The following is a 25,446-nucleotide window of genomic DNA, read 5'->3' as shown; positions in this document are numbered from 1 at the left end:
TTTAAGATTTTATTTATTTATTTGACATACAGAGATCACAAGTAGGCAGAGAGGCAGGCAGAGGTAGGGGGAGAAGCAGGCTCCCCGCTGAGGAGAGAGCCCAATGTGGGGCTCTCTTCCAGGACCCTGAGATCATGACCTGAGCTGAAAGCAGAGGCTTTAACCCACTGAGCCACCCAGGTGCCTGAAAAATAGGTTCTTTGAACTGTTGCTTTCCCTGAATATTAAAATGTTAAGTGAGGACCTATGCTGTGTCCTCATTTGTGAACCAGTTGTTCCTAAGCCGATTTTATCTGTGAGAATTTTAATGTTTTTGAAAAGTTATTTGTATTAACTTCTTATATGTAAAAGATACTGATTTTGTCTCCTATATTCTACAAATGTTTTCTAGTCTTTTTTTTTTGCCTGTTTATCTTTATTTTTAATTATAGGGTCATATCTATAAATCATTTTCTTTTGTAACTTTTTTCCCATTAATTTGAGACTTAGGAAGTTAGTCATCCTTTAGTTCCTTAATATATTCATTCATAATTACATTTTATGTTTTTATGTGGTCTTTTTAAACATTTAACTTTTATGTTCATCAGAATTTATTTTAGTGAATGAAATGTGAGACCTAATTGATACTCTTTTCCCTTCCAAATTCTTTTTTTTTTTTTTAAGATTTTATTTATTTATTTGACAGAGAGAAATCACAAGTAGATGGAGAGGCAGGCAGAGAGAGAGAGAGGCTCCCTGCTGAGCAGAGAGCCCGATGTGGGACTCGATCCCAGGACCCTGAGATCATGACCTGAGCCGAAGGCAGCGGCTTAACCCACTGAGCCACCCAGGCGCCCTCCCTTCCAAATTCTTATCCAGTTATCCCAACATCAGTTAAGGAGTAACGTCCCTTTCCTATAATTTTGGGCTGCTATTTTACTCTTCTGTATAATTATTTCAGTTTCTGGACTGTCTTTTCAGTTTTCTGTATCTTGCTGTTTTAATAATAATTATTGCTTTTTTATGTTTATATTCCAAGAGGATTTCTCTGTTGCTTCTTTCTCAACATTTTTATTTGATCTTCTCATTAATTCTTATGCATAATTTTAGAATCATTTTGTAAAATGGAAAAATCTTACTTAGACTCCTTGGAATTACATTTTATACGTATGCTTTATTTGGGAAAAATAAAAATTATTATTACAACAAACTATTATTATAGTTTTCAAATATACTCTAAAATCACTGAATATTTTTCATTAAAAATTCTTAAGTAGATTTTGTATCATTCATCTCTGTTTCATGTTTTTTGTTATTTTGGTGTAAAGGAATGTTGGCGATATTGTGTATTTTTTTTCCTGGTAAGTTTCCATGTGCAGAGCACACTGAGATATGTCACTTTGTATTATCCCTCTAGAAAAACACTGTTGGTTTTGTGTGATTCATTGACAAATTCAAGAAGATGATGTGACCATCTGTTGTTTTTTTTTTTAATTTTTTTAAAAAGATTTTATTTATTTATTTGACAGACAGAGATCACAAGTAGGCAGAGAGGCAGGCAGAGAGAGAGGAGGAAAGCAGGCTCCCTGCTGAGCAGAGAGCCCGATGTGAGGCTCGATCCCAGGACCCTGAGACCATGACCTGAGCCGAAGGCAGAGGCTTAACCCACTGAGCCACCCAGGTGCCCCTGACCATCTGTTTTTTATAGCTCCTGAGGGAAATGGAAAAGGATTGGCCCTGAGCTGAGAAGAAGGGCATGCATAAAAGGCATGTGGTGACATTATATATTTATGTATTTTTTCTTTTACACTAGAATACATTACTGATTTTACACAAATGTTTTTATTTTTTAAAGAGCTTTTTTTTTAAGATTTTTTTTTTTTTAAGTTTATTTGAAAGAGTGAGTGAGTTTGCCTGCATGAGAAGGGGAAGGTCAGAGGGAGAAGCAGACTCTCTGCTAAGCAGAGAGCCCAGTGCAAGACTTGACCCTGGGACTTCGTGATCATGACCTGAGCCAAAAGCATTTGGTTAACCAACTGAGCCACCCAGGTGCCCAAGTGTTTATGTTTTTAACTGATTCTAGTAGTTTTTAGAAAATTCCTTTGGATTTTAGCTCTTTTATTGTACTATAAAGTCCCCCCCCCCTTTTTTAAGTGGGCTCCGTGTGCAGTGTGGAGCACAACACAGGGCCTCAACTCATGACCCCGAGACCAAGACTTGAGTTGAGATCAAGATAACCATTTGGTCATTGGGAAATGGTGAGGAGAAGTGGGTTGGGGGAAATCAGAGCGGGAAACAAACCATGAGAGACTGAGGGTTTTGGAAGGGAGCGGGTGAAGGGATGGGTGAGCCTGGTGGTGGGGATTAAGGAGGGCACAGATTGCATGGAGCATTGGGTGTGGTACATAAACAGCGAATTCTGGAACACTGAAAATAAAATAAAATAAAATGGAAAAAAAAAAAGATAAGCGATTGAGCCACCCAGGCGCCCCTATAAAGTTCTCTTTTTAAGTCTTATTATCACATTAGCAGAAAAAAATCTATATATTAAATACAGTAGTGGTAATGTGCTTATTTTGCCTCTTGGCTTAATTAGAACATCTCTAGGAATTTTGCTGTTTGTAAAGTTAAATTTTGGTTGAGATGGGTGTTTTTCAAAGTTGGGAATACTTCTTTGCTATCTAAAAATTCTGTATTGATAATTGTGTTTTATCATCTGTTTATAGCATCTAATGTAAACTACTGATTCTGCAGGTTTTCCTTTAATTCTGTTCTATCTTTAACACCTGTTCAGGTGTTGTGGCGTGTTGGTGATTCCCAGTGTACACTGTGTACATATCTAGGGTTTCCCACAGGCATGTCAAGCTCAATGTGCTCTCAGTGAACTTCTCTTTATCCCCCACTCCTCTGTGCATCCTGGTCTTCTGAATGTACAGTGAGAGACCGGGGTATGCTTTAGTCCCCTCACTAGATTATGTTCGTACTCCTTTTCAAATCATCTCTCTCTTCCCTCCATCCACATTCACTGTGTTAAGTCCTGCTTTGATCATTCATTAGTATTACAGCTGGTCTCCTTTCTCTTACTGCTTTTTTTTTCTTTGTATTTGTTAGCTGCTGTACCCAGGCTTTTCATTTTCTGTATGAAATGTGCTTCTGATAAAAACAGGTTTAACTTAAAGTTGTTTATTCTGAGTGCCATTCAGGATGTTACAGTTCAACACCACACAAAGGGTAGGAGCAGGCTGCTCCTGGAGCCTGGCACCCTGTAGGGAGGGGTGCAGGGAGGCACGCAGACCTGTGATGACTGTCCCTCAGGGAAGCTGCGACTGGCATCTTTGTCTTCTCCTGGCTGCTTCTTTGTTGTCTGTATTTGTCCTGAACATCATCGTTGGAATGGGTAGACTCTTTCGTTTATTTTGACCATTTGGAAAGCACATAGAATAGTGTGATTGTTACACCACGCTGATCATCTTTACGGTCAGGCCTTCCTACCTCTGCCCCTGTAGGGATAGCATTGTCAGCCTTGCTTCCCCTCAGAGTCATGCTGCTAGAGGTCCTAAATAAATGTCAGAAAGGATTTGAAGTTCCCAGTTGTGTAAATCTTGCATAAGAATGAGATGTAGGAAGATGGAAAATAGTACTGGAAAGACAAAGGAAACAAACTGGCCATTGTAAGGCAGTGAGGGGGATCACTGCAGATGCCTGAAAAAGCAGGCTGGAAAATGTGCTGACGTTAAGAACCCTTACATTCAACCCTCACATTCACAGTCGTCTTTGGTCTTTACAATCACCCTGTGAATGGAGTAGAGATTATTAACCTTTCTGTTTTACAGATGATGGAAAGGGAGTCTTTGAAATTCCTTAGTTTGTCCAACATCACACAGTATTCAAGAGTCAAGGCTTGAACTTAGATTTATGATTGCTGATTTTACACTCTTCCTGTACCTTTCTCAAAACAGAAGAGTGGGTAACAGTGGTATCTTGTGTCATCGGATAATGTCATCAGATAAATGACATAGGGATACCATGAAGAAAAACAGTTTTATCTATCTTTTTAAAAAAAAATCAATTAATTAACATGTAATATATTATTAGTTTCAGGGGTAGAGGTCCACTAATCATCTAACCATTCGTCAGTCTTATATAAATACCCAGTGCTCATTACCACACCAGTTATCCCATCCCCCCAACCCCCTTCCCTCCAGCAACCCTCTGTTTGTTTCCTATGATGTCTCTTATGGTTCTCTGATTTCATCTTATTTTATTTTTTTTTCTCTTCCTCTATGATCCTCTGTCATGTTTCTCAAATTCCTCGTATCGGTGAGATCATATGATAATTGTCTTTCTCTGATAGACTTATTTTCCTTAGCATGATAGCTTCTAGTTCCATCCATGTCATCGCAAATGGCAAAATTTCAGTTTTTATTTTAAATTTTATTTTTTTAAAATTTTTTATTTTTTATAAACATATATTTTTATCTCCAGGGGTACAGGTCTGTGAATCGCCAGGTTTACACACTTCACAGCACTCACCAAAGCACATACCCTCCCCAGTGTCCATAACACCACCCCCCTTCTCCCAACCCCCCTCCCCCCAGCAACCCTCAGTTTGTTTTGTGAGATTAAGAGTCACTTATGGTTTGTCTCCCTCCCAATCCCATCTTGTTTCATTGATTCTTCTCCTACCCACTTAAGCCCCCATGTTGCATCACCACTTCCTCATATCAGGGAGATCATATGATAGTTGTCTTTCTCTGCTTGACTTATTTCGCTAAGCATGATACGCTCTAGTTCCATCCATGTTGTTGCAAATGGCAAGATTTCATTTCTTTTGATGGCTGCATAGTATTCCATTGTGTATATATACCACATCTTCTTGATCCATTCATCTGTTGATGGACATCTAGGTTCTTTTCACAGTTTGGCTATTGTGGACATTGCTGCTATAAACATTTGGGTGCACGTGCCCCTTTGGATCACTATGTTTGTATAAATACCCAGTAGTGCAATTGCTGGGTCATAGGGCAGTTCTATTTTCAACATTTTGAGGAACCTCCATGCTTTTTTCAAAATTTCAGTTTTTTGATGGCCGCATAATATTCCACTGTATATATGTACAACATCTTCTTTATCCACTCATCTGTTGTGAATATCTAAGCTGTTTCCATAGTTTGGCTATTGTGGACATTGCTGCTATAAACGTTTGGGTGCACGTACCCCTTTGGATTACTGCATTTGTGTCTTTATAGTAAATACCCAGTAGTGCAATTGCTGGGTCATAGGGTAGTCTATTTTCAACTTTTGAAGGAACCTCCATACTGTTTTCCAGAGTAACTGCACCAGCTTGCATTCCCACCAACAGTGTCGGAGGGTTCCCCTTTCTCTGTTTCCTCGCCAACATGTGTCGTTTCCTGACTTGTTGATTTTAGCCATTCAGACTGGTGTGCGGTGGTATCTCACTTTGGTTTTGATTTGTATTTCCCTGATGCCGAGTGATGTTGAGCGCTTTTTCATGTGTCTGTTGGCCATTTGTATGTCTTCTTTGGAGAATGTCTGTTCATGTCTTCTGCCCATGTCTTGATTGGATTATTTGTTCCTTGGGTGTTGAGTTTGATAAGTTCTTTTTTTTTTTTTTTAAAGATTTATTTATTTGACAGAGAGAAATCACAAGTAGACAGAGAGGCAGCCAGAGAGAGAGAGAGAGGGAAGCAGGCTCCCTGCTGAGCAGAGAGCCCGATGCGGGACTCGATCCCAAGACCCTGAGATCATGACCTGAGCCGAAGGCAGCGGCTTAATCCACTGAGCCACCCAGGCGCCCCTGATAAGTTCTTTATAGATTTTGGATACTACCCCTTTATTTGATAATATCATTTGAAAATATCTTCTCCCATTGTTGGTCATCTTTTGGTTTTGTTGACTGTTTCCTTTGCAGAAGGCTTTTATCTTGACCAAGTCCCAGTAGTTTATTTTTGCCTTGTTTCCCTTGCCTTTAGAGACTTATCTAGAAAGAAGTTGCTGTGGCCAAGGTCACAGAGGTTGCTGCCTGTCTTTTCCTCTAGGATTTTGATGGATTCCCATCTCACATTTAGATCTTTCATCAACTTTGAGTCTATTTTTGTGTATGGTATAAGGAAATGGTCCAGTTTCATTCTTCTGCATGTGGCTGTCCAGTTTTCCCACCACTATTTGTTGAAGAGACTGTCTTTTTTCCATTGGGAAAAACTCACATTGCTTTGTCAAAGATTAGTTGACCACACAGTTGAGGGTCAGTTTATCTATCTTAATTCATAGTAATTACTTATATATTCTTTTTAAAAGCAGCTTTATTGAGATATAATTCACATTTGTTACAATCCACCCATTTAAATTCTATAATTCTCTGGCTTTTAGGTATCTTTAGAAATTATGCAACATGACCATAATAAATTTTAGAACATATTTATTACTCTAAAAAGAAACCCTTTTAGCCATCAGCTCCCATTCCTGAGCCCTACCCTAGTCCTTGGCAATCAGTAATCTACTTTCTGTTTCTATGATTTGCCTACTCTGGACAATTTCATAAAAATGTAATCATAAAATATTTTGTTCTTTCACTTTGTAAAATGCTTTCAAGTTTCATCCATGTTGTAGCATGTATTCATATGTCATTCCTTTTTATTGCTAAATAGTATTCCATTCTGTAGATAACATGCTTTATTTATCCATTTATTAATTTATGGACATTTGTGTTATTTCCACATTTTAAGGAAGATCCAAACTGTTTTCCAAAGCAGCTGCATGTAGTTCCACCAGCATTTTATGAGGACCTCAGTTTCTCCACATCCTTGCCAACACTGATCTGTCTTTAAATATAGTCATAATTGAAATATATCTCATGGTTTTGATTTGCATTCTCCTGTTGGCTAATGATGTTAATCAACCCATTTTTGCTTTTTAAAAGTTTTTATTTTAGGGACGCCTGGGTGGCTCAGTTGGTTAAGCAACTGCCTTCAGCTCAGGTCATGATCCCAGCGTCCTGGGATCGAGTCCCACATCGGGCTCCTTGCTCCGCAGGGAGCCTGCTTCTCCCTCTGACTCTGCCTTCCACTCTGTCTGCCTATGCTTGCTCTCGCTCGCTCTCTCTCTGACAAATAAATTAAAAAAAAAAAAAAAAAAAAAAAAGTTTTTATTTTAATTTTAGTTGGTTAACAGTGTTATCTTAGTTTCAGTTTTATAATACAGTAATTCAACACTTCGATGCATCACCCTGTGCTCATCTCCACAAGTGCACTCCTTAATCCCTGTCACCTATTTGACCCCATCCTCCCACCTCCCTCTCCTCTAGTAATCTGTATAATTAAGAGTCTCTTGAACAACGCATTTTTCTTTGGGTTATTTGTCTATTTATTGTTGAGTTGTGACAGCCCTTTTCATATATTCAACACACAAGACCCTTATTGTATGTTTTGCAAAATGATTTTTTGTGTTCTATGGTTGTCTTTTCACTTTCTTTCTTTCTTTTTTTAAAAGATTTTATTTATTTATTTGACAGAGATCATAAGTAGGCAGAGAGAGAGGGGGAAGCAGGCTCTCTGCTCAGCAGAGAGCCCGATGCAGGGCTCGATCCCGGGACCCTGGGATCATGACCTGAGCTGAAAGCAGAGGCTTAACCCACTGAGCCACCCAGGTGCCCCTGTCTTTTCACTTTCTTGATGGTGTCTGTTGAAGCACAAACATTTTTATTTGGGCAATGTTTAGTTTATTTTTTGTTTGTGTGAGATAGGAATCTTTTTTTTTTTTTTTTTAAGATTTTGTTTATTTATTTATTTGACAGACAGAGATCCCAAGTAGGCAGAGAGGCAGGCAGAGAGAGAGGTGGAAGCAGGCTCCCTGCCGAGCAGAGAGCCCGATGTGGGGCTCGATCCCAGGACTCTGGGATCATGACCTGAACCGAAGGCAGGGGCTTTAACCCACTGAGCCACCCAGGCACCCCTGAGATAGGAATCTAAATTCATTTATTTGCATATGGAATGGACTGTTCTTTCCCCCCATTGAATAGTCTTGGAACCCTCGTTGAAAAACCAGTTGACCATAGATATAGATACATGGGCTTATTTGTTGACTCTTCTGTTAATCTATATATCTACCCATATTCCGATTTGATGCTGTCTTGGTTACTATTCCTTTGTAGTTAAGTTTTGAAATTGGGAAGTGTGAGTTATCCAACTTTGTTCTTCAAGATTGTTTGAGTATCCTGGGTTCCTCTACTTTCTATACGAATTCTAGGATCAGCTTGTCTAATTTCTGCCTAGAAGTCTGCTGGATTTTTGATAAGGGTTGCTTTATTTGTATAATATCAGTTTTGGGAGAATTGCCACCTTCATAATAGTAAGTCTTCTGTTCTGGTGACATGGAATATCCATTTCTTTCTATATACTCCCTCAATTTTTTAAAGATTTTTAAAAAACTAATCACTAGATGCAACATGGGGCTCAAACTCATGACCTCAAGATTAAGAGTTGCATACTCCACCAACTGAACCAGCCAGGTGCCCCCGTTTCCATATTCTTAAATACCCAGTTTGTCCATTTCTTCTAGATATGGATGTTTGTATCAGTTGTGCTATATTTTTAGCAGTAGAAATTGAAGTCCTCATGCCTGGATTGTCAGGCATAGTGTAGAGGTTTAATTATTGCTCTTCATTACAGATGAATTGATTTAAAATGGGTATTTGGTAATCATGCAAAGAAAGTAGTACAAGTAATACCTGCTTTATGCTTTTCACATGAACCTTCACACAGAAAGTGGCATGGTCTGTTCTGCATTTTGGTTTTTAACATTACATTTTTAAAATAAAGATTTACTTATTTATTTATTTGACAGTGAGATAGATCACAAGTAGGCAGGGAGGCAGACAGGGCAGGGGGAAAGCAGGCTCCCTGATGTGGGGCTCAGGACTGATCTCAGGTCTCTGGGATTATGACCTGAACTGAAGGCAGAGGCTTAACCCACTGAGCCACTCAGGCGCCCCTTACCATTATCACTTTTGTCCTAAATACGGCATAGGAGAGGAATTGCTTCAGGCAGACTTTCAGGACTGTTACTTGGAGATAGGGGCTCATATCAAAAGAGTAGCTTAAATGACTGTAAGGAGGGGAGAACCTTCAAAATTCTGCAAAGTATTTAAAACCTATTCTCACATTTGTGTCTCTCTGGCATAAATAGTCCTCTTCAGGCTTGTCATGATCATGTACAATGATGTAATAATGATTATTATACTAGAAGCACCAAAGGCAGCTATAGATATGATATGTAGTAAGGACTGTGGACATGGTTATTTTGTGTAAGTATTCCAAGAGGCCACATGGAGTTTGCCATCTGTGACAGAGAACTCTGATGCATGAGTGATGAAAAAACTGTTCTCCAGTGACTGTTGTGACCACCCAGACAGCATAAGACAACTCAGCAGTAAGTGCCTCTTATTTTGTGTGATGCGAACATAAATATCCAGACCATTTGCTGGGCACAGTGTTCCATCTTTAGTCAGCCTCATCAAAGGCTTATGATAGAGTAGGTAATGTATAGTATGTGGATACTAACATTTTATTAATTATTGATTGTAATATGTAGACATTAATATCACCTGTATTTCCCTGTTTTATTGGTTATCAGTGATCGCCCACCTATTATAACACTAGACTTTTAAAGTGGGCTTTTTTGGGGAAGATTTTATTTATTTGACAGAGATCTCAAGTAGACAGAGAGAGGCAGGCAGAGAGAGAGGAGGAAGCAGGCTTCCCGCTAAGCAGAGAGCCCGATATGGGGCTCAATCCTAGGACCCTGGGATCATGACCTGAGCCGAAGGCAGAGGCTTTAACCCACTGAGCCACCCAGGCACCCCAACACTAGACTTTTAAGAACAATATTCTTTTTGTTCATTTTCTCATAGTGTTGATCCCTTCCAGTTTTTATTCCTTCTTGTGGCTTGTTAATCAGAGAATCTGGTGAAAGAAATTAATTCTGTGAGTTCTGTTGTTCATTGGTTTGGTTAGTAACTCTGTCAAGGATGGGATCAGCCACACAAACACAGAACAGAGTTTGGGGAGAGGTAGAATAATTGGCTGCCCTTCAGATGTGACCTTAGGGTTGGGTAGAATAAATGGCCACTCATCAAATATGACCTCAGACTTGTCAAGCCCTGTTGTTTACGCTCCCTGCCTGTTGTCCCACCCTCCAATGCATGGTTAGTTAAGTGAAAATCCCTAAATCAGAGATTCATTGTTTGGTTTAATGCTTCCATCCTTTGTTAAAATTCAAATAGCATGAAACGTTACTACATTAAAGTTAATGGATAATTTGGATATATAATTGGTTTTATATACAGAGTTTGATAAATTTCAGTGGGGACAGTGTTGGGATGGAAAACATACAATTCAGTTACCAGGTACTTTGGAGGAATGTAAAAGAGAACCAGAAAAAAGACAGGTGTGCCTGGAATCATTGGACTTAGAAACTATTATTTTACCTAAGGGCAGCCTTTTCAAGATCCCAGGAATATTCCTGATGACATTCTTCTTCCCTGGAAAATTCCTTAGAACAGGATTAGCACTGTAGGCTATGGGCCAAATCTAACCAGCCATTTGTTTTTATAAGTAAAGTTTTACTGGAACATAACCATTCCCATTCATTTACACACTTACTGTGGCTGCTTTCATGCTACAACAGCAGAACTGAGTAATTAAGAAAAAAACATATGGCCCACAATGCCCAAAGTATTTACTCTCTGGTCCTTTGTAGGAAAAGTTTGCCGACAACTGTCTAAACAGTCTAGACTTTCAGAAGGTTAAGCAGAGATCATAGACCTTTTAAATTTATTCTAGAGTTTTTAACCTTTAATCCTATCATTATGTGGATTTTCTAGGGCAGTGGTTTTAAGGAAAGATGACTACTTTAGTCAGAATGAATGCCTTTTCAAGAAAAAAATTTGATTTCAGAAATACTCTTAAAGAATGACACTGCTGGTTAAAACCTAATGGACAATGGAAAAGTAATATCTCATTATACCTGTACCTGACCCACAGCCTCTTTCAGGTGTTTCCATCTTATTATATGAGAAAAATGTTAAAATTTCCCCCGTAAAACGTTTATCTTCTGTTGTTTTTGGATACCAAGTATTTATGTCAGATATTGTAACTGATTCAAATACGAATGTAAGAGTGTAAATATAAAATGCTAATCTCACTGTTGGAAATTTGAAGTGTTTTAGCTCATTTATGTCTTGTATCCTCCCTCTCAGCTTGACGTCGATGGCCCAAAATGACTCTACCACTGGAGACTCTCTTCAGTAAAGACGACAACCAGACAGGAGGCTGGGATGAGCATGCCACTGCATCAGATATCTGCCATTCCAACCCAGGATGTCGCCTCTGCTAGAGTCTACAGAAGTAAGACCAAAGAAAAGGAGAGGGAAGAGCAGGTATTAGGAGAATGTTTTTTCAGTTTCATCATTTTTATTATGTGTGGTCTGGAATGATAAGCTCTGACGATCAAGGTTTTCTCCAGTAATATACTAAAATATAGTATATTTCTCCAGTAATATACTAAAAATTACACTAAAAAGGTGTAAATCGTTGGGTTCAGAAGCTTTCTCTATAGGTTTCTAGGTTTCAGATTTTGGTATCAACATATTCTGCTATGGTTATACACGACTTATTTATCTTCATTGCCTACAGTGGTATGATTATTTCTGATAAATCTCTGAGAACAAGTTCTTTAATTCTCAGAACATGATGCAAAGGGTAAATTAATTTGAACAAAGACTTTATAAATACCTCATATGTACTAGTCCCTGTTTCCTGCAAGAGTATCGTAGTTAACAGCACAGAGCCTGTCTCTGCCCTTATATGGCTCTTGATCTGGTCTGACAGTTAAAAAGCATTAGAGTCTAAAAACAAGGTCAGTGATGGAGGAATGCAGGACCACCAAATTCCAGCCCAAGGGGTCAGGAATGGCTTCCTAGAGAAAATGACATTTACATAGAGAACCTGAAGGGTGACCTGGAGTTAGCTAAAGAAAGGTAGAGTATCCCAGTTGGAAGAAATATCATATGCTGAAAGCTCAGAGGCTAAAGCAAGGTGGGTTTGGAGAGATTAAGATAGAATTACTGGAACATAACGGGTAGTGGCAGGATGGGAGGTTGGAAGAGGAATAAGGAATAGATAGATATTCCTTATAAGGAATTTGGGTTTATATTTGCAGAATGAATGATCAAATTTGTGTTCTTAAAACTTTTCACTCAGACTGGGTTAGAGAGGGAATTAACTGAGTGGTAGAGAGACTAGTTAGAGGTTTATTTAATAGCCTACTTAGGCCAAGTTTGGCAAACTTTCTCTGTAAAGAGGCAGATGGTAAATGTTTTAGACTTGGTAGGCCAGTCACATCTCCCTAATTCTGTCATTGTAGCATGAAAATAGCCAAAGATAATATATAAATGAGTGGTCATGACTGTGCGCCAATAAAACTTTACTTGCAAAAACAGGTGACAGGCCAGATGTGGCCTGTAGGCTGTAGTTTGCCAGTTCCTGGTCTAAGGAAAAGGTGATGGTGACTTTGTCTAGGGTAGGGCAGTGGGGATAGAGAGATACTTAGTTTATTCATCCACTGAGCTTGGTAATTGCATGTGGGGTGAGATAGGGAGTCATCCCTGATTCCTCCTACTTTCTCCTCGCCTTTACCATGTGCTGTGTAGACACATGCTCATTAGTTCTGATACCCTTCCTATTTTGTAGTAAATCTTTGCTGAAGACTCTAAACAATCCTTGTCAAGTCAAGAAGTAATATCTTGTTTGAAGTTGAGTCATTATAGCTGATGGGACACCACTTTTTGCCTTATTACATAAATAATGAAAAAAAAAAACCCAACCCTGAATTTATCATATCATAGTTCTTGAAGTACATGGACTATGGAAAATGAAAAGGTACCATATAACATAAAATAGGTCTCTATATTCTTAGTTTGTGTTTTCCTTTTTTCAGATGTTTGTGTGGTCAGTCTGCACCCTTTCTATTTTGCTGAGCTCTTAGGAGTGTGGCCAGCATTGATTGAAAGGCTGACCAGGAGTGGTGCTGGTGTAGATGGGTTTTGGATATTTCATTTTCAGCTTCAGTTTTTCCTTGATTTGCTGGAGATGGGAGAAGGCCTGTTTTCCCATATTCTTTCAGTTTTCATTTAAGTTAATTAATAGACTTCATTTAAGATTCATTTAAATTAATGGTCTTTTCTTGTAACTCTTTAGTCCAAATGGATTTTTTAAAAAAGATTTTATTTATTTATTTGACAGAGAGAGAGATCACAAGTAGGCAGAGAGGCAGGCAGAGAGAGAAGGGGAAGCAGGCCCACCGCTGAGCAGAGAGCCCGACGCGGGGCTCGATCCCAGGACCCTGAGATCATGACCTGAGCCAAAGGCAGAGGCTTAACCCACTGAGCCACCCAGGCGCCCCCAAATGGATTTTTAAATACCCCCACATGGAACATTTTTTAGTTCTAGGGTGCTTGCCTATACCACATAGAGGTTGCTCGGTCCCTATTCAGTGCAGTGTCAAATTTGGACACCAGATGGCAGGATTTTTTGAGATCTCTATCCATCTATCTATCTATCTCAAAAAAAAAAAAAAAAAAAATATATATATATATATATATATATATGTAAAAAGACTTGTTTGGAAAAAAGGAAGAAGTCCAACATTTTAGGCCAGGAAGGGAGATTCATTTGGATGTAAAACCCTATTGCAGATTTGTTGCAGTGGGTATTTAGTAAATACTTAGTGAATTGATCTATTGGATGGGGATTTTAAGGTTTAAATAAGTAGCACTAATGACTATGTTCATGGAGTTGGGATTTTAATCGGTATTGAGAAGAGGCACCATTCTGTGCCACTTTAGTGTGGGGAGTAGTTTGGACACCTGATGGCATTGTGAGAGTTCGGGGAATCAAGGTGCCAATGTGAGGCTGCAGGCAGTGGGGTTGCAGCCCAGACAGGAGCTTGAAGTTTCGGCAGCAGCTGGCACGTTGCTGAAGATGATTTTTGTGGGTGTCTAGGTTTTGCAGTGTGGTATCAGAATTGATTTGGAAGGCACATTTTGTCCATTGGAGTCTGTTTTCCTTTATCCAGTTTCCCTGGCCCAGTGAGTTCACAGCAGATTTCTTTGGTATGATTTCTGATCCTCTGTGTTTGGAGAGGAGGGGAGGAGACACTCCTTCCTTCCTGCTCATTACCCACTGTTCTCAGAGCTGCAAAGGTTGAACTTAATCTCACAGTTTCTGGGATAACATGAGACAGTTCATTACATCAATAATAGTTTTATTCCTTCTGAATCTTGTAAGGAGGAGGAGCCTTGCAGTTTACCCGGAATCAAATAATATAACTCTTAATGTTGACAGTTTTACTTAGATTTATCAGGTACATGATTTTATAGCATCCATTGCATGAGCCCATATCTATACAGTTCCAAAAACAGATAATGACTTACAGAGCAGTCAATACAGTTGAATGAATGAATGAATGAATTTAGTTTTAATGGTATGGGGACCACTGTGGAATTAAGAGGAATGTTTTATAATAAAAAGATTTCTGCTACTCTTGCTTATGAACTGGGTAGATGTTTCTTGAGAATTTTTTTTTCTTAGTGTTTTAAAGATTTTATTTATTTATTTGACAGAGAGAGATCACAAGTAGGCAGAGAGGCAGGCAGAGAGAGAGAGAGAGGAGGAAGCAGGCTCCCTGCTGATCAGAGAGCCTGATGCGGGACTCGATCCCAGGACCCCGAGATCATGACCTGAGCCAAAGGCAGTGGCTTATCCCACTGAGCCACCCAGGCGCCCCTTCTTAGTGTTTTATAAGTATCAATCTGTCACCTTCCGGACTCTGGTCTGCATTTAGAAACCTGATATGGAGGTTATTTGCACTCCATCTATAAGGAATATATTCTTCATAGTTTTTTTGGAAAATATTTTTTCTTATAGTTTAGAGAGTCGTTAATTTCTTATCAAAACTAAATCTGTCTCGTGGTTTGATAGGTCCTGTTACATTTTTTAAGATTTTTTTTGCTTTATTTCATTTTTAAATAGCCTTATTACATTATAATTGACATGCAGTAACATATTTAAAATGTACAGCATCTTCTCAAGCAAGATTGTGAACATATCCATCACTCGTAAGTTTCCTCATACCTCTACTCAAGCAGTCATTGATCTGCTTTCTTTCACTGTAGATTAGTTTGCATTTTCTAGGGTTTTATAGGGATGGAGTTACATATTATGTACTTTTTTAAATTTAGTTTTTTTCAGAGATTCTTTTGAGATTCATCCAAGTTGTGTGTATCAATAGTTATGTCCTTTTCTTACTTATTTACATTTTTAAAAATTAAATTTAATTAATATATAGTATATTATTAGTTTCAGAGGTAATTTAGTGATTCATCAGTTGCATGAGCACCCATTACTCATTATATCAGGTGCCCTCCTTAATGCCCATCACCCAGTTACTACATCCCCTTACCCACCTCCCCTCTAGCAACTTTCAGCTTCTTTCCTATAGTTAAAGAGTCTCTTGCAGTTTTTCCTAGTCTGTTTCCTGTTATTTTTCCTTCCCTTCCCCTATGTGTATCTGTTTTGTTTCTTAAACTCCACATTTGAATGCAATCATATATTTGTCTTTCTCTGACTGACTTAATTTCGCTTAGTATAATATCCTCTAGTTCCATCCATGTCATTGCAAATGGCAAGATTTCATTCTTTTTGATGGTTGAGTTATATTCCTATGTGTGTGTTTATGTGTGTGTGTGTGTACAAAGTTGTGTCCTTTTCTTGCTGAGTAGTATTCATTGTATGGATCTATCATAATTTGTTTATTCATTCTCCTGTTGATGGACATCTGGGTTGTTTCCTATTTTGGGTTGTTATGATTAAGGCTACTCTTAACATTCATATAAGCCCTTTGTATGGACATATATTTCCTTTCCCTTGGGTAAATACCTAGTAGTGGAAACATATGGTAGATATATGTTTAACTTTTTAAGGTACGGACAAACTGTTTTCCAAAATGATTGTACCCTTTTACATTCCTGCCAGAAGGAGGGGAGTTCCAATTCTTCTACATCTCTGCCAACACTTGATATGGTCTGTCTTTTTAATTTTAACATCTAATAGGTATATACTGGCATCTCATTGTGGTTTTAATTTGCATTTCCCTCATGAATAATGATGTGGAACATCTTTTCATCCTTATGTCTTTTTGGTGAAGAGCCTCTTTAAATCTTTTGTCCACTTAAAAAATTGGTGGCCATTTTTCTTTTGTCTGATTTTGAGCATTCTTTTTTTTTTTTTTAAAGATTTTATTTATTTGACAGATAGAGATCACAGGTAGGCAGAGAGGCAGGCAGAGAGAGAGAGAAGAGGAAGCAGGCTCCCTGGTGAGCAGAGAGCCCAATGTGGGGCTCGATCCCAGGACCCTGGGATCATGACCTGAGCCGAAGGCAGCGGCTTAACCCACTGAGCCACCCAGGCACCCCTTCATTTTGAGCATTCTGTATGTATTCTAGATACAAGTCCTTTATCAGATAAATGCTTTACAGATGTTTTCTCCCAGGGACTGGATTGTCTTTTAATGTTCCTGCCAGTGTCTTTTGAAGAGTAAAGTTTGGTTTTAACTTTTTAAATTTTGGTGAAGTCAAATTTATCCTTTTTCCCTTGTATTTATTGTACTTTTGGTGTTCTATTAAGAAAGCTTTACTTGGGACACCTGGGTGGCTCAGTGGGTTAAGCCTTTGCCTTCAGCTCAGGTCATGGTCTCAGGGTCCTGGGATTGAGCCCCGCATTGGGCTCTTTGCTCAGTGGGGAGCCTGCTTCCCCCCCATCTCTCTGCCTGCCTCTCTGCCTACTTGTTATCTCTCTCTCTCTCTGTCAAATAAATAAATCTTAAAATAAAAAAAGAAAGCTTTACTTAACCCAAAGGTGCAAATAGTATCTTAGAACACTTATAGTTTTGGTTTTACCCATATGTCTGGAATCTATTTTGAATTAATTTTTGTTTATTATATGGAGTATATATCCAATATAGTTTTTTTTTTGTAAATATCCAGTTGCTCCAGTAACATTCTTTGAGTAGAATGGACTGTCTTTTCTCCATCACAGTACCTTAATCAGTTTCCCAAATATGTATGTGCTTATTTCTTGACTCTTTTCTTTTTTCCCTAAGTGCTTGATGGGTGTCAGGTGCCCCCAACATTGTATGATGTATAATTACCATGCTTCTTTGGTTGTGATTAATTGGACTCATCGTGGTTTATTGAATACATTTAATTAGCAAGTTGGGAAGTGAGCATGTACTCTGGGTATGCTGTACGATGAAGGCTAAGAGCATTCATAATGCATGTACAGTTTCTAAAATATATGTTAGGTTTTGCAGGTTAAAACATTACTGGCTTAGTTTAAACTTTGGGTCACAGGAATCCTTATCACATGTGTCAAACCTGTAATTACACATTATGTAATTTAATTTGTGAATCCAAATAGAGGACTTTTCCTTTATGCTTGTAAACATTTCCATATTGGGGGTGGGTGCCTGGGTGGCTCAGTCGGTTGAGCGGCTGCCCTCTGCTCAGGTCATGATCCCAGGGTTCTGAATCGAGCCCCAAATTGGGCTCACTCCTCAGCAGAGAGCCTGCTTCTCCCTCTCCCTCTGCCGGCCTCTTTGTCTATGTGTGTTCTTCTATCTGTCTGTCAAATAAATAAAATCTTTTAAAAAATTTCCATATTAGTTTAAGCCTTGGGTCTCAATTTTTAGCTATTTTTGTAATGTTATTTATTCATTTATTTTTATTAACATAAGATGTATTATTTGTTTCAGGAGTAAAGGTCTGTGATTCATCAGTCTTAACACAATTCACAGAGCTCTTCATAGCACATACCCTCCACTGTCCATCATCCACCTACCCCATCCCTCCCACCCTTCTCCCCTCTAGAAACCCTCAGTTTGTTTCCTGAGATTAAGAATCTCTTATGGTTTGTCTCCCTCTCTGGTTTCATTTCTCCCTCCCTTCCCCTATGATCCTGTCTCGTTTCTCAGATTCCTCATATCAGTGAGATCATATGGTAATGGCCTCTGATAGGCTTATTTTGCTTAGCATAATAGCCTCTAGTTCCATCCTGTAAATGGCAGGATTTTGTTTTTTGATGGCTGCATAGTATTCCACTGTGTGTGTGTGTGTGTGTGTGTGTGTGTGTGTATCACATCATCTTTATCCATTCACCTGTTGATGGACATCTAGGCTGTTTCCATAGATAGGCTATTGTGGACATTGCTGCTATAAACATTGGGGTACATGTGCCCCTTCAGATCAGTACATTTCTATCTTTAAGGTAAATACCCAGTAGTGCAATTGCTGGGTCATAGGGTAGTTCTATTTTCAACTTTTTGAGGAACCTCCATACTGTTTACTCCATGTTATTTCCTTACTTGTTAATTTTAGCCATTTGGACTGATGTGAGTTGATACCTCACTGCGGTTTTGATTTGTATTTCCTTGATGCCAAGTGATGTTGAGCACTGTTTTGTGTGTCTCTTGACCATTTGTATGTCTTCTTTGGAGAATGTCTGTTCATGTCTTCTGCCCATGTCTTGATTGGATTATTTGTTCTTTGGGTGTTGAGTTTGATAAGTTCTTTATAGATTTTGGATACTAGCCCTTTATCTGATAATATCATTTGCAAATATCTTCTCCCATTGTGTCAGTTGTCTTGACTCTTTTCTGTTTCATTGATCTATTTAATGTCTTTACGCCAATATCACACTGTCATAAACACTCCGGCTTTATAATAAATCTTGAAAGTCAGTAGTGTTCTTTCTCAAACGTGTTTTGCCTATTTGTTTTTTTGCACTTCCATATGAATTTTAAGAATCAGGTTGTCAGTTCCTACACAAAAGTCTACTGAGCTTTTTATTGGGATTATTGAATTTGAAGTTCAATTTGTGGGAGAAGTGACATTTAGCAGTATTGAGTCTTGACCCATGAACAAGATGTCTTCTCTTTAAGTCTTACCTAATTTCTCTTAGTAATGTTGTATAGATTTCAGTGTGTAGGTCAGTCTTTTTTTTTTTTTTGTCAGTTTTATCCCTATTTACTTTGTACTTTTGCTGCCTTTGTAAATCGTACTATTTTTAAAAAAATTTTTAACATCTATTGCTCATTACTAATATTTAGAAATAAAACTGATGTTCTTGTATTGATCTTCTATCTTCTATCTTGTTTGACATTTTAGCAAACTCACTTTTGAGCTATGGTAGCTTTCATTAAATTTTCTATGTAGGTAATTGTGTCATCTATGAATAGTGTTTTACATTGTCTTTTTTTTATGTGGATGCCTGCCTCCTTCCTTTTTGTCCTAGTGAACATGTGTAGTCCTTGTGTTGTTCCTGATCTTAGGGGGAAAACATTTATTCTTTCAATATTAAGTATGATGTAAGCTGTATGTTTTTTGTAGATACCATCAGGTTGAAGTTCTCTTCCATTTCTAGTTTGCTGAGAGTTTTGGTCAGAAATGGATCATGGGTTTTGTCAAATGCTTTTTCTGTGTCTTACCAAATAAAAAGCTGTATTCTAGATAAAGCAGTAAGGGCAGATTTTATTCAGTAATAAATATTACAGTGGGGAGGAGAGTCCAGTGTGAGCAGAACTCAACTTCTTTTTGTGTGGAGGTGACTAGAATATTTTAAAAAGAGAATGAGGATGTAGGGAGGAGGAAAAAATGGGGAGTGGGGACTTGAACAGTGTCAGGGATGTTGAAATTTACAAAAAGTTGGAAAGGAGCTGGTTGGGGTGATTAAATCATCTGGGTTTGCTACCTGGTGCTTACTCAGTTTAGGCTTGTACTCTCCTATAGAGATTGGGATACAGGGGTTCTATCTTCAGGTTGTTGGCTGGAACAAACACTAAATGTTTTTGGCAACCTTTGAGTTTTTCCAGGCAGGAACTTAAGAGGGTTGTTTAATCATCATTCTAGGGACATGGCCATGAGAAGTTAAAAGTGATGCTAGTTAGTGTTTGTTCAAGTCTCTTAGTGCAGGGTTTTGGATGGAGTCAGATGTACCAAAGGATACTTGCCGTTCTGTCTACTGAGGTGATCATATGGTTTCTATTTTTTTTTTTAAGATTTTATTTATTTATTTGAGAGAGAATGAGTGAGAGAGAGCATGAGAGAGGAGAAGGTCAGAAGGAGAAACGGACTCCCCAAGGAGCTGGGAGCCCGATGAGGGACTCGATCCTGGAAGTCTGGGATCATGACCTGAGCCGAAGGCAGCGGCCCAACCAACTGAGCTACCCCGGCACCCTCTATTTTTTTATTTTGTATATTCATCAAGGTTGTTCAGAGAGACAGAACCAATAAGATATATTTATCTAGGGGTGTCTGGGTGGCTCAGTGGGTTAAGCCTCTGCTTTCGGCTCAGGTCATGATCTCAGGGTCCTTGGATCGAGCCCCACATCGGGCTGTCCACTCAGCGGAGAGCCTGCTTCTCCCTCTCTCTCAGCCTCTCTGCCTACTTGTGATCTCTCTCTCTGTCAAATAAATAAATAAAACCTTGAAAAAAACTTTAAAAAAAGATATCTTTATCTATAGATATATAGATATGAGATTTATTATAGGACTTGGCTCACATGATTATGGAGCCTGAAAAATCCTTCCACCTGCAGTCTGTAAACTGGAGAACCAGGAAGTTTGATGGTGTCATTTAGTCCAAATCCAAAGGCCTCAGAACCAGGGAAACAAATGTTAGAGTCTCAGTTTGATTACAGAGCTGGAGTCCGAAGGCCTGAGAAGCAGGTGTGCTGATATCCAAGGGCGGAATAAGATGGACTTGGTAGCTCAAGCAAACAGCACTTACTCCCTTCCTCTGCCTTTTATTTTATTCAGTCCCTCAGTGGATTTGGATAATGCCCACCTGCTTTGGGGTCATTCAAATGTTAATATCTTCTGGAACTGCTCCTATAGATGCATCCAGAAAAAATGTTTTACCAGCTATCTGGGCATTCCTTAGCATGGTCAAGTTGACACATAAAAATAACCATCACAGTTTGTTAATATTGCAAAGTATACTGGTTAGTGGTTTTTTTTTTTTTAATGTTAAACCAACCCTACGTTTCTGGTATAAACCACACTTGTTTATACTGTATGAACTTTCTTTAAAAAAAGATTTTATTGGGCGCCTGGGTGGCTCAGTGGTTAAGCCGCTGCCTTCGGCTCAGGTCATGATCTCGGGGTCCTGGGATCGAGTCCCGCATCGGGCTCTCTGCTCAGCAGGGAGCCTGCTTCCTCCTCTCTCTCTCTCTGCCTGCCTCTCTGCCTACTTGTGATTTCTCTCTGTCGAATAAATAAATAAAAAATCTTAAATAAAAAAAAAAAAAAGATTTTATTTGTTTATTTGACAGAGAGAGAAAGAACACAAGCAGGGGGGAGGGGTAGAGGAAGAGGGAAAAGCACGCTCGGGACCTGGAGACTGACTTCAGCCAGAGGCAGATGCTTAATCACTGAGCCACCCAGGCGCCCTGTATTGTATTAACTTTTTTATATATGGTTGGATTTGAATTGCTAGAATTCTTGTCTAGAATTTTTGCATCTATGTTCGAAAGGGATATTGGTCTATAGTTTTCTTTGATTGTAATGTCTTTGTCTGATTTTGTCATAAGGACAATACTGGCCTCATTCAATGATTAAGGAATTGTTTCCTCCTCTTGAGTATTTTAGAAGAGTTTAAATAGAATTGGTATTATTATTTCTAATTTAAGATTTGGTAGAAATAACCAGTGAAGCCATCTGGCTCTGGAAAATTTTTTTTAAAAAGATTTATTTATTTATTTTGGAGAGAGCACATGTGTGTAAAGGATGGGGAGGGGCAGAGAAAGAGAATCTCAAGCAGGCTCCTCGGAGAGTGCAGAGCCCAGTGTGGAGCTCGGTCTCATGACCCTGAGATCATGACCTGAGCCGAAATATCAAGAGTCAGATAGTCAACTGACTGAGTCACCCAGGTGCTCCTTGAAATTTTTTGTGAGCAAATTTTAAACTAAAGTCTCAATATTTTTAATAGAAGGTCATTTAGGTTATCTGTTTCTTTTCCCATATACTTTGATAATTTGTGCCTTTTATGGAATTGGTCAGTTTCATTGTTGAATTTATTGACATAAAATTGCTTATAATGTTCCCTTGTTGTCTTAGTCCATTCTGCACTGTTATAATAAAAAATACCACAGACTTTATGGTTTATAAACAGTAGAAATTCATTTCTCATAGTTCTATAGTCCCAGATCAAGGTGCCAGCATGATCCAGGGTGAGAGCCTTCTGGGTTGCAGACATCTTATGATAGCCTCATGTGGCAGAAGAGGTGAGGGATATCTCTGAGGCCTCTTTCCATTCATGAGAGCTCTGCTCTCATGCAAAGTCCCCACTTCTTAGTATAATCACATGGGCATTAGAATTTCAACATATGAATATGAATTTTGGGAGAGACACAGACATTCATCTATGGCACTGATTATCCTTTTTTCTTGATCATCTGGTCACAAGTTTATTAAAGTGATTTCAAAGAATTCTTTCAGTTTCATAGATTTTCTCCGTTGTTGTTTTCTGTTTTTTCATTTTTTCCCCTCTATTTTTTTTTAGTTTAATTGGCTCTTCTTTTTCTAACTAATTAAGGTATAAGCCAAGGTTATTTATTTGAAACCTTCCTTATTTCCCTTTTTTTTTTTTTTTTTTTTTTTTTTTTGAGAACTTTCTTATTTTCTAAGCTAGGTATTTAGAGATTATAAATTTCCCAATTTCTGCTTTTGTGGCATCTGGCACATTTTGGTTTTTGAGTTTCATTTTTATTTGGTTCAAATACTTTCTAATTTCCCTTCGATTTCTTCTTTGATCCATGGGTGTCTTTAAGTGTTACTTAATTTTCAAAATTTCTGGACTTTCCAGATATCTTGCTCTTATTTATTTATAATTTGATTCCATTTTGGTCTGTAAGCATATTTTGAATAAGTTAAATCCTTTAAATTTATTGAAGCTTGTTCCATGGCACAGAACACGGTCTCTTTTTGTAAATGTGCAGTGTACTAACTTTAGACGAATGTATATTTCTCTCTTGTTGGATGGTGTGTTCTGGGAATGTCATTCAGGTCAAGTTGTTTGGTAATGTTTTCCAAGTCTACTGTATCCTAGAGTCTAGTTGCTCTGTTAGTTGAAAGAGTGGCAGTGAAGTTGCTGACTATAATTCTAGCTTTGTTTGTCTTATTTTTCCCAATTTTGCTACATGTTTTTGATGCTCTGCTGTTAGGTGTATAAACATTTAGGGTTGTTTGGTCTTCTTGATAAATTAATCCTTTACTATTATGAAATGACTATCTTTATCATGGCGATAATAATCGTTGGTCTGAAAGCTACTTTGGTAATACTATAGGCACTGCATCTTTCTTTTGGTAAGTGTTAGCAAAGCATCATCTTTTCTGTCTTTCCACTTTTAACTCATTTGTGTCTTTATATTTAAAGTGGTCTTTATATAAGCAGCATATTGTTGGGTCTTTTTTAAAAATCTAGTCTGACAATCTCTACTCTTTATTTAGGTGTTTGGACCATTTATATCTAAAGACATTATTGCTGCAGTTGGGTTAAGTCTTCCTGTTTGTTTTCTGTTTGTCTCATCTGCCTTTGTTCCCCTTCTCATCCCTTTTGGCCTTTATAAATTCTTGGTTGGCTTATAAGCTATAACTCTTTACTTTAATGGTTTTTTAAATAAAAATTTTTTTCAAGGTTTGTAATAGTGTACATTTTTAACTTGTCACAGTCTGCCTTCAAGTGATATTATATTACCTCAAGTATACTGTGTGTTTCTCTCCTTTTTATGGTATTGTTGTCATACATCTTTCTTATGTATATGCTATAAATCCCAGTATCATTGTAAAACATTTTTAAAGAGATTAATATAGTAAGAAAAATATCTGTTTACTCTCATAAATACCATTTCTGTTGTTCACTATCTCTTTGGGAAGGACTTTAACATTCTTATAGTGTGAGTTGGCTGGTAAAGAATTTTTCAGCTTTTTTCCCTCTTTTTTTGTTTTCCTCATTTTCTTTTTAAGATTTATTTATTTATTTTAGAGAGAGATGGTAAGGACAGGGGTAGAGGGAGAGAATCTTCAAGCAGACTTTCTACTGAGCATGGAGCCTGATCTGGGGCTTGATAGCACATCCCATGATCAGATCATGATCATGACCTGAGCTGAAACCAAGAGGTGGATGCTCAACTGACTGAACAACCCAGGCGTCCCCTATTCCCTTCGTATCTTGTATCTAGGGCTTGTTGAACTTTGTGGATCTGTGAGTTCATGGTTTCCATTAATTTGAAATTTTTTCAAGTATTCTTCTCTCTCCCTTCTTTTGGGACTCCGTTTCACACATTAACTCTTGGAAGATGTCCAGTGTTAATGCTTACATTTTAAAAAATTTTATGTTTTCTTTCTGTGTTTTATTTTGGATCATTCTAATTGCTGTGTTTGAGTTTATTAATCTTTTTCCACGTCTAATCTGTTAATCTTTTTAGTGTATTTTTCATCTCATGGTATCGTTATTGTCTCTAGAAGTTTAGTTTGGATTCTTTCTTCATATCTTCCATATCTCTGTTAAATTTTTTGATCATGTGATCCAAATTGAACTTTAAAAAATTTATTTAAGAATAAAACTGACTTAAGATACCAAGTGATGGATATCTTTGTAGACTTTTTTCTTTCTCTAATTTTAGCGTACTTGGGGTATCTACTTGATTAACTGAGATTTTTCTATATTTCATTATCAGGTCTCTTTTTCACACCATTTCACCGTTTAAAAAAAAATCCATGTTTTTCTCATTCTTTTGTCTCCTTTCCCCATTATTTGATCTTTTTCCTATCCTTGGGCATACTTTATTTTGTTTTTGAAAGATATGAGAGACTGTGGACTCTGAGAAACAAACTGGGGGTTTTGGAGGAGAGGGGAATGGGAGGTTGGGTGAGCCCGGTGGTGGATATTAAGGAGGGCACATATTGCATGGAACACTGGGTGTGGTGCATAAACAATAAATCTTGGAACACTGAAAAAAATAATAAAATAAAATTAAAAAAATATATTATTTATTATTTGACAGAGCTCACATATGTCACACACAAGCAGGGGAAATGGCAGGCAGAGGGTGGAGCAGGCTCCTGGCTGAGCAGGAACCCTGATAAGGGTCTTGATTCCAGGATCCTGTGATATGACCTGAGCTGAAGGCAGACCCTTAACTGGCTGAGCCACACAAGTGCCCCACTTAGACCTATTTTAAAATACCCTTCTGGGGCGCCTGGGTGGCTCAGTGGGTTAAAGCCTCTGCCTTCGGCTCGGGTCATGGTCCCGGAGTCCTGGGATCGAGCCCCACATC

The 25,446-nt window shown here is 38.2% G+C and overlaps 1 protein-coding gene across 6 annotated transcripts in view; it reads left to right on the top strand.

The window, feature by feature from the left end:
• The window catches only part of MARCHF8 (membrane associated ring-CH-type finger 8), a 135,537-nt gene that overhangs the window by 48,650 nt on the left and 61,441 nt on the right, over positions 1-25,446 (top strand). For 4 of the 6 annotated variants that reach the window (XM_059169605.1, XM_059169597.1, XM_059169600.1 and 1 more), the window contains exon 2: positions 11,255-11,434. In XM_059169605.1, coding sequence (XP_059025588.1) covers positions 11,333-11,434 — 102 coding nt within the window. In that variant the 5' untranslated portion in view covers positions 11,255-11,332. Of the gene's footprint in view, positions 1-9,275; positions 9,427-11,254; positions 11,435-25,446 lie in introns of those variants that run through there. The other 2 variants (XM_059169598.1, XM_059169601.1) reach the window with 2 other exon arrangements.

This window comes from Mustela lutreola, chromosome 4 (genome assembly GCF_030435805.1).
Source record: "Mustela lutreola isolate mMusLut2 chromosome 4, mMusLut2.pri, whole genome shotgun sequence".
Taxonomy (NCBI): Eukaryota; Metazoa; Chordata; class Mammalia; order Carnivora; family Mustelidae; genus Mustela; species Mustela lutreola.
The sequence above is the reverse complement of the archived record's forward strand: the minus strand, read 5'-3'. Positions and strand labels throughout refer to the sequence as shown.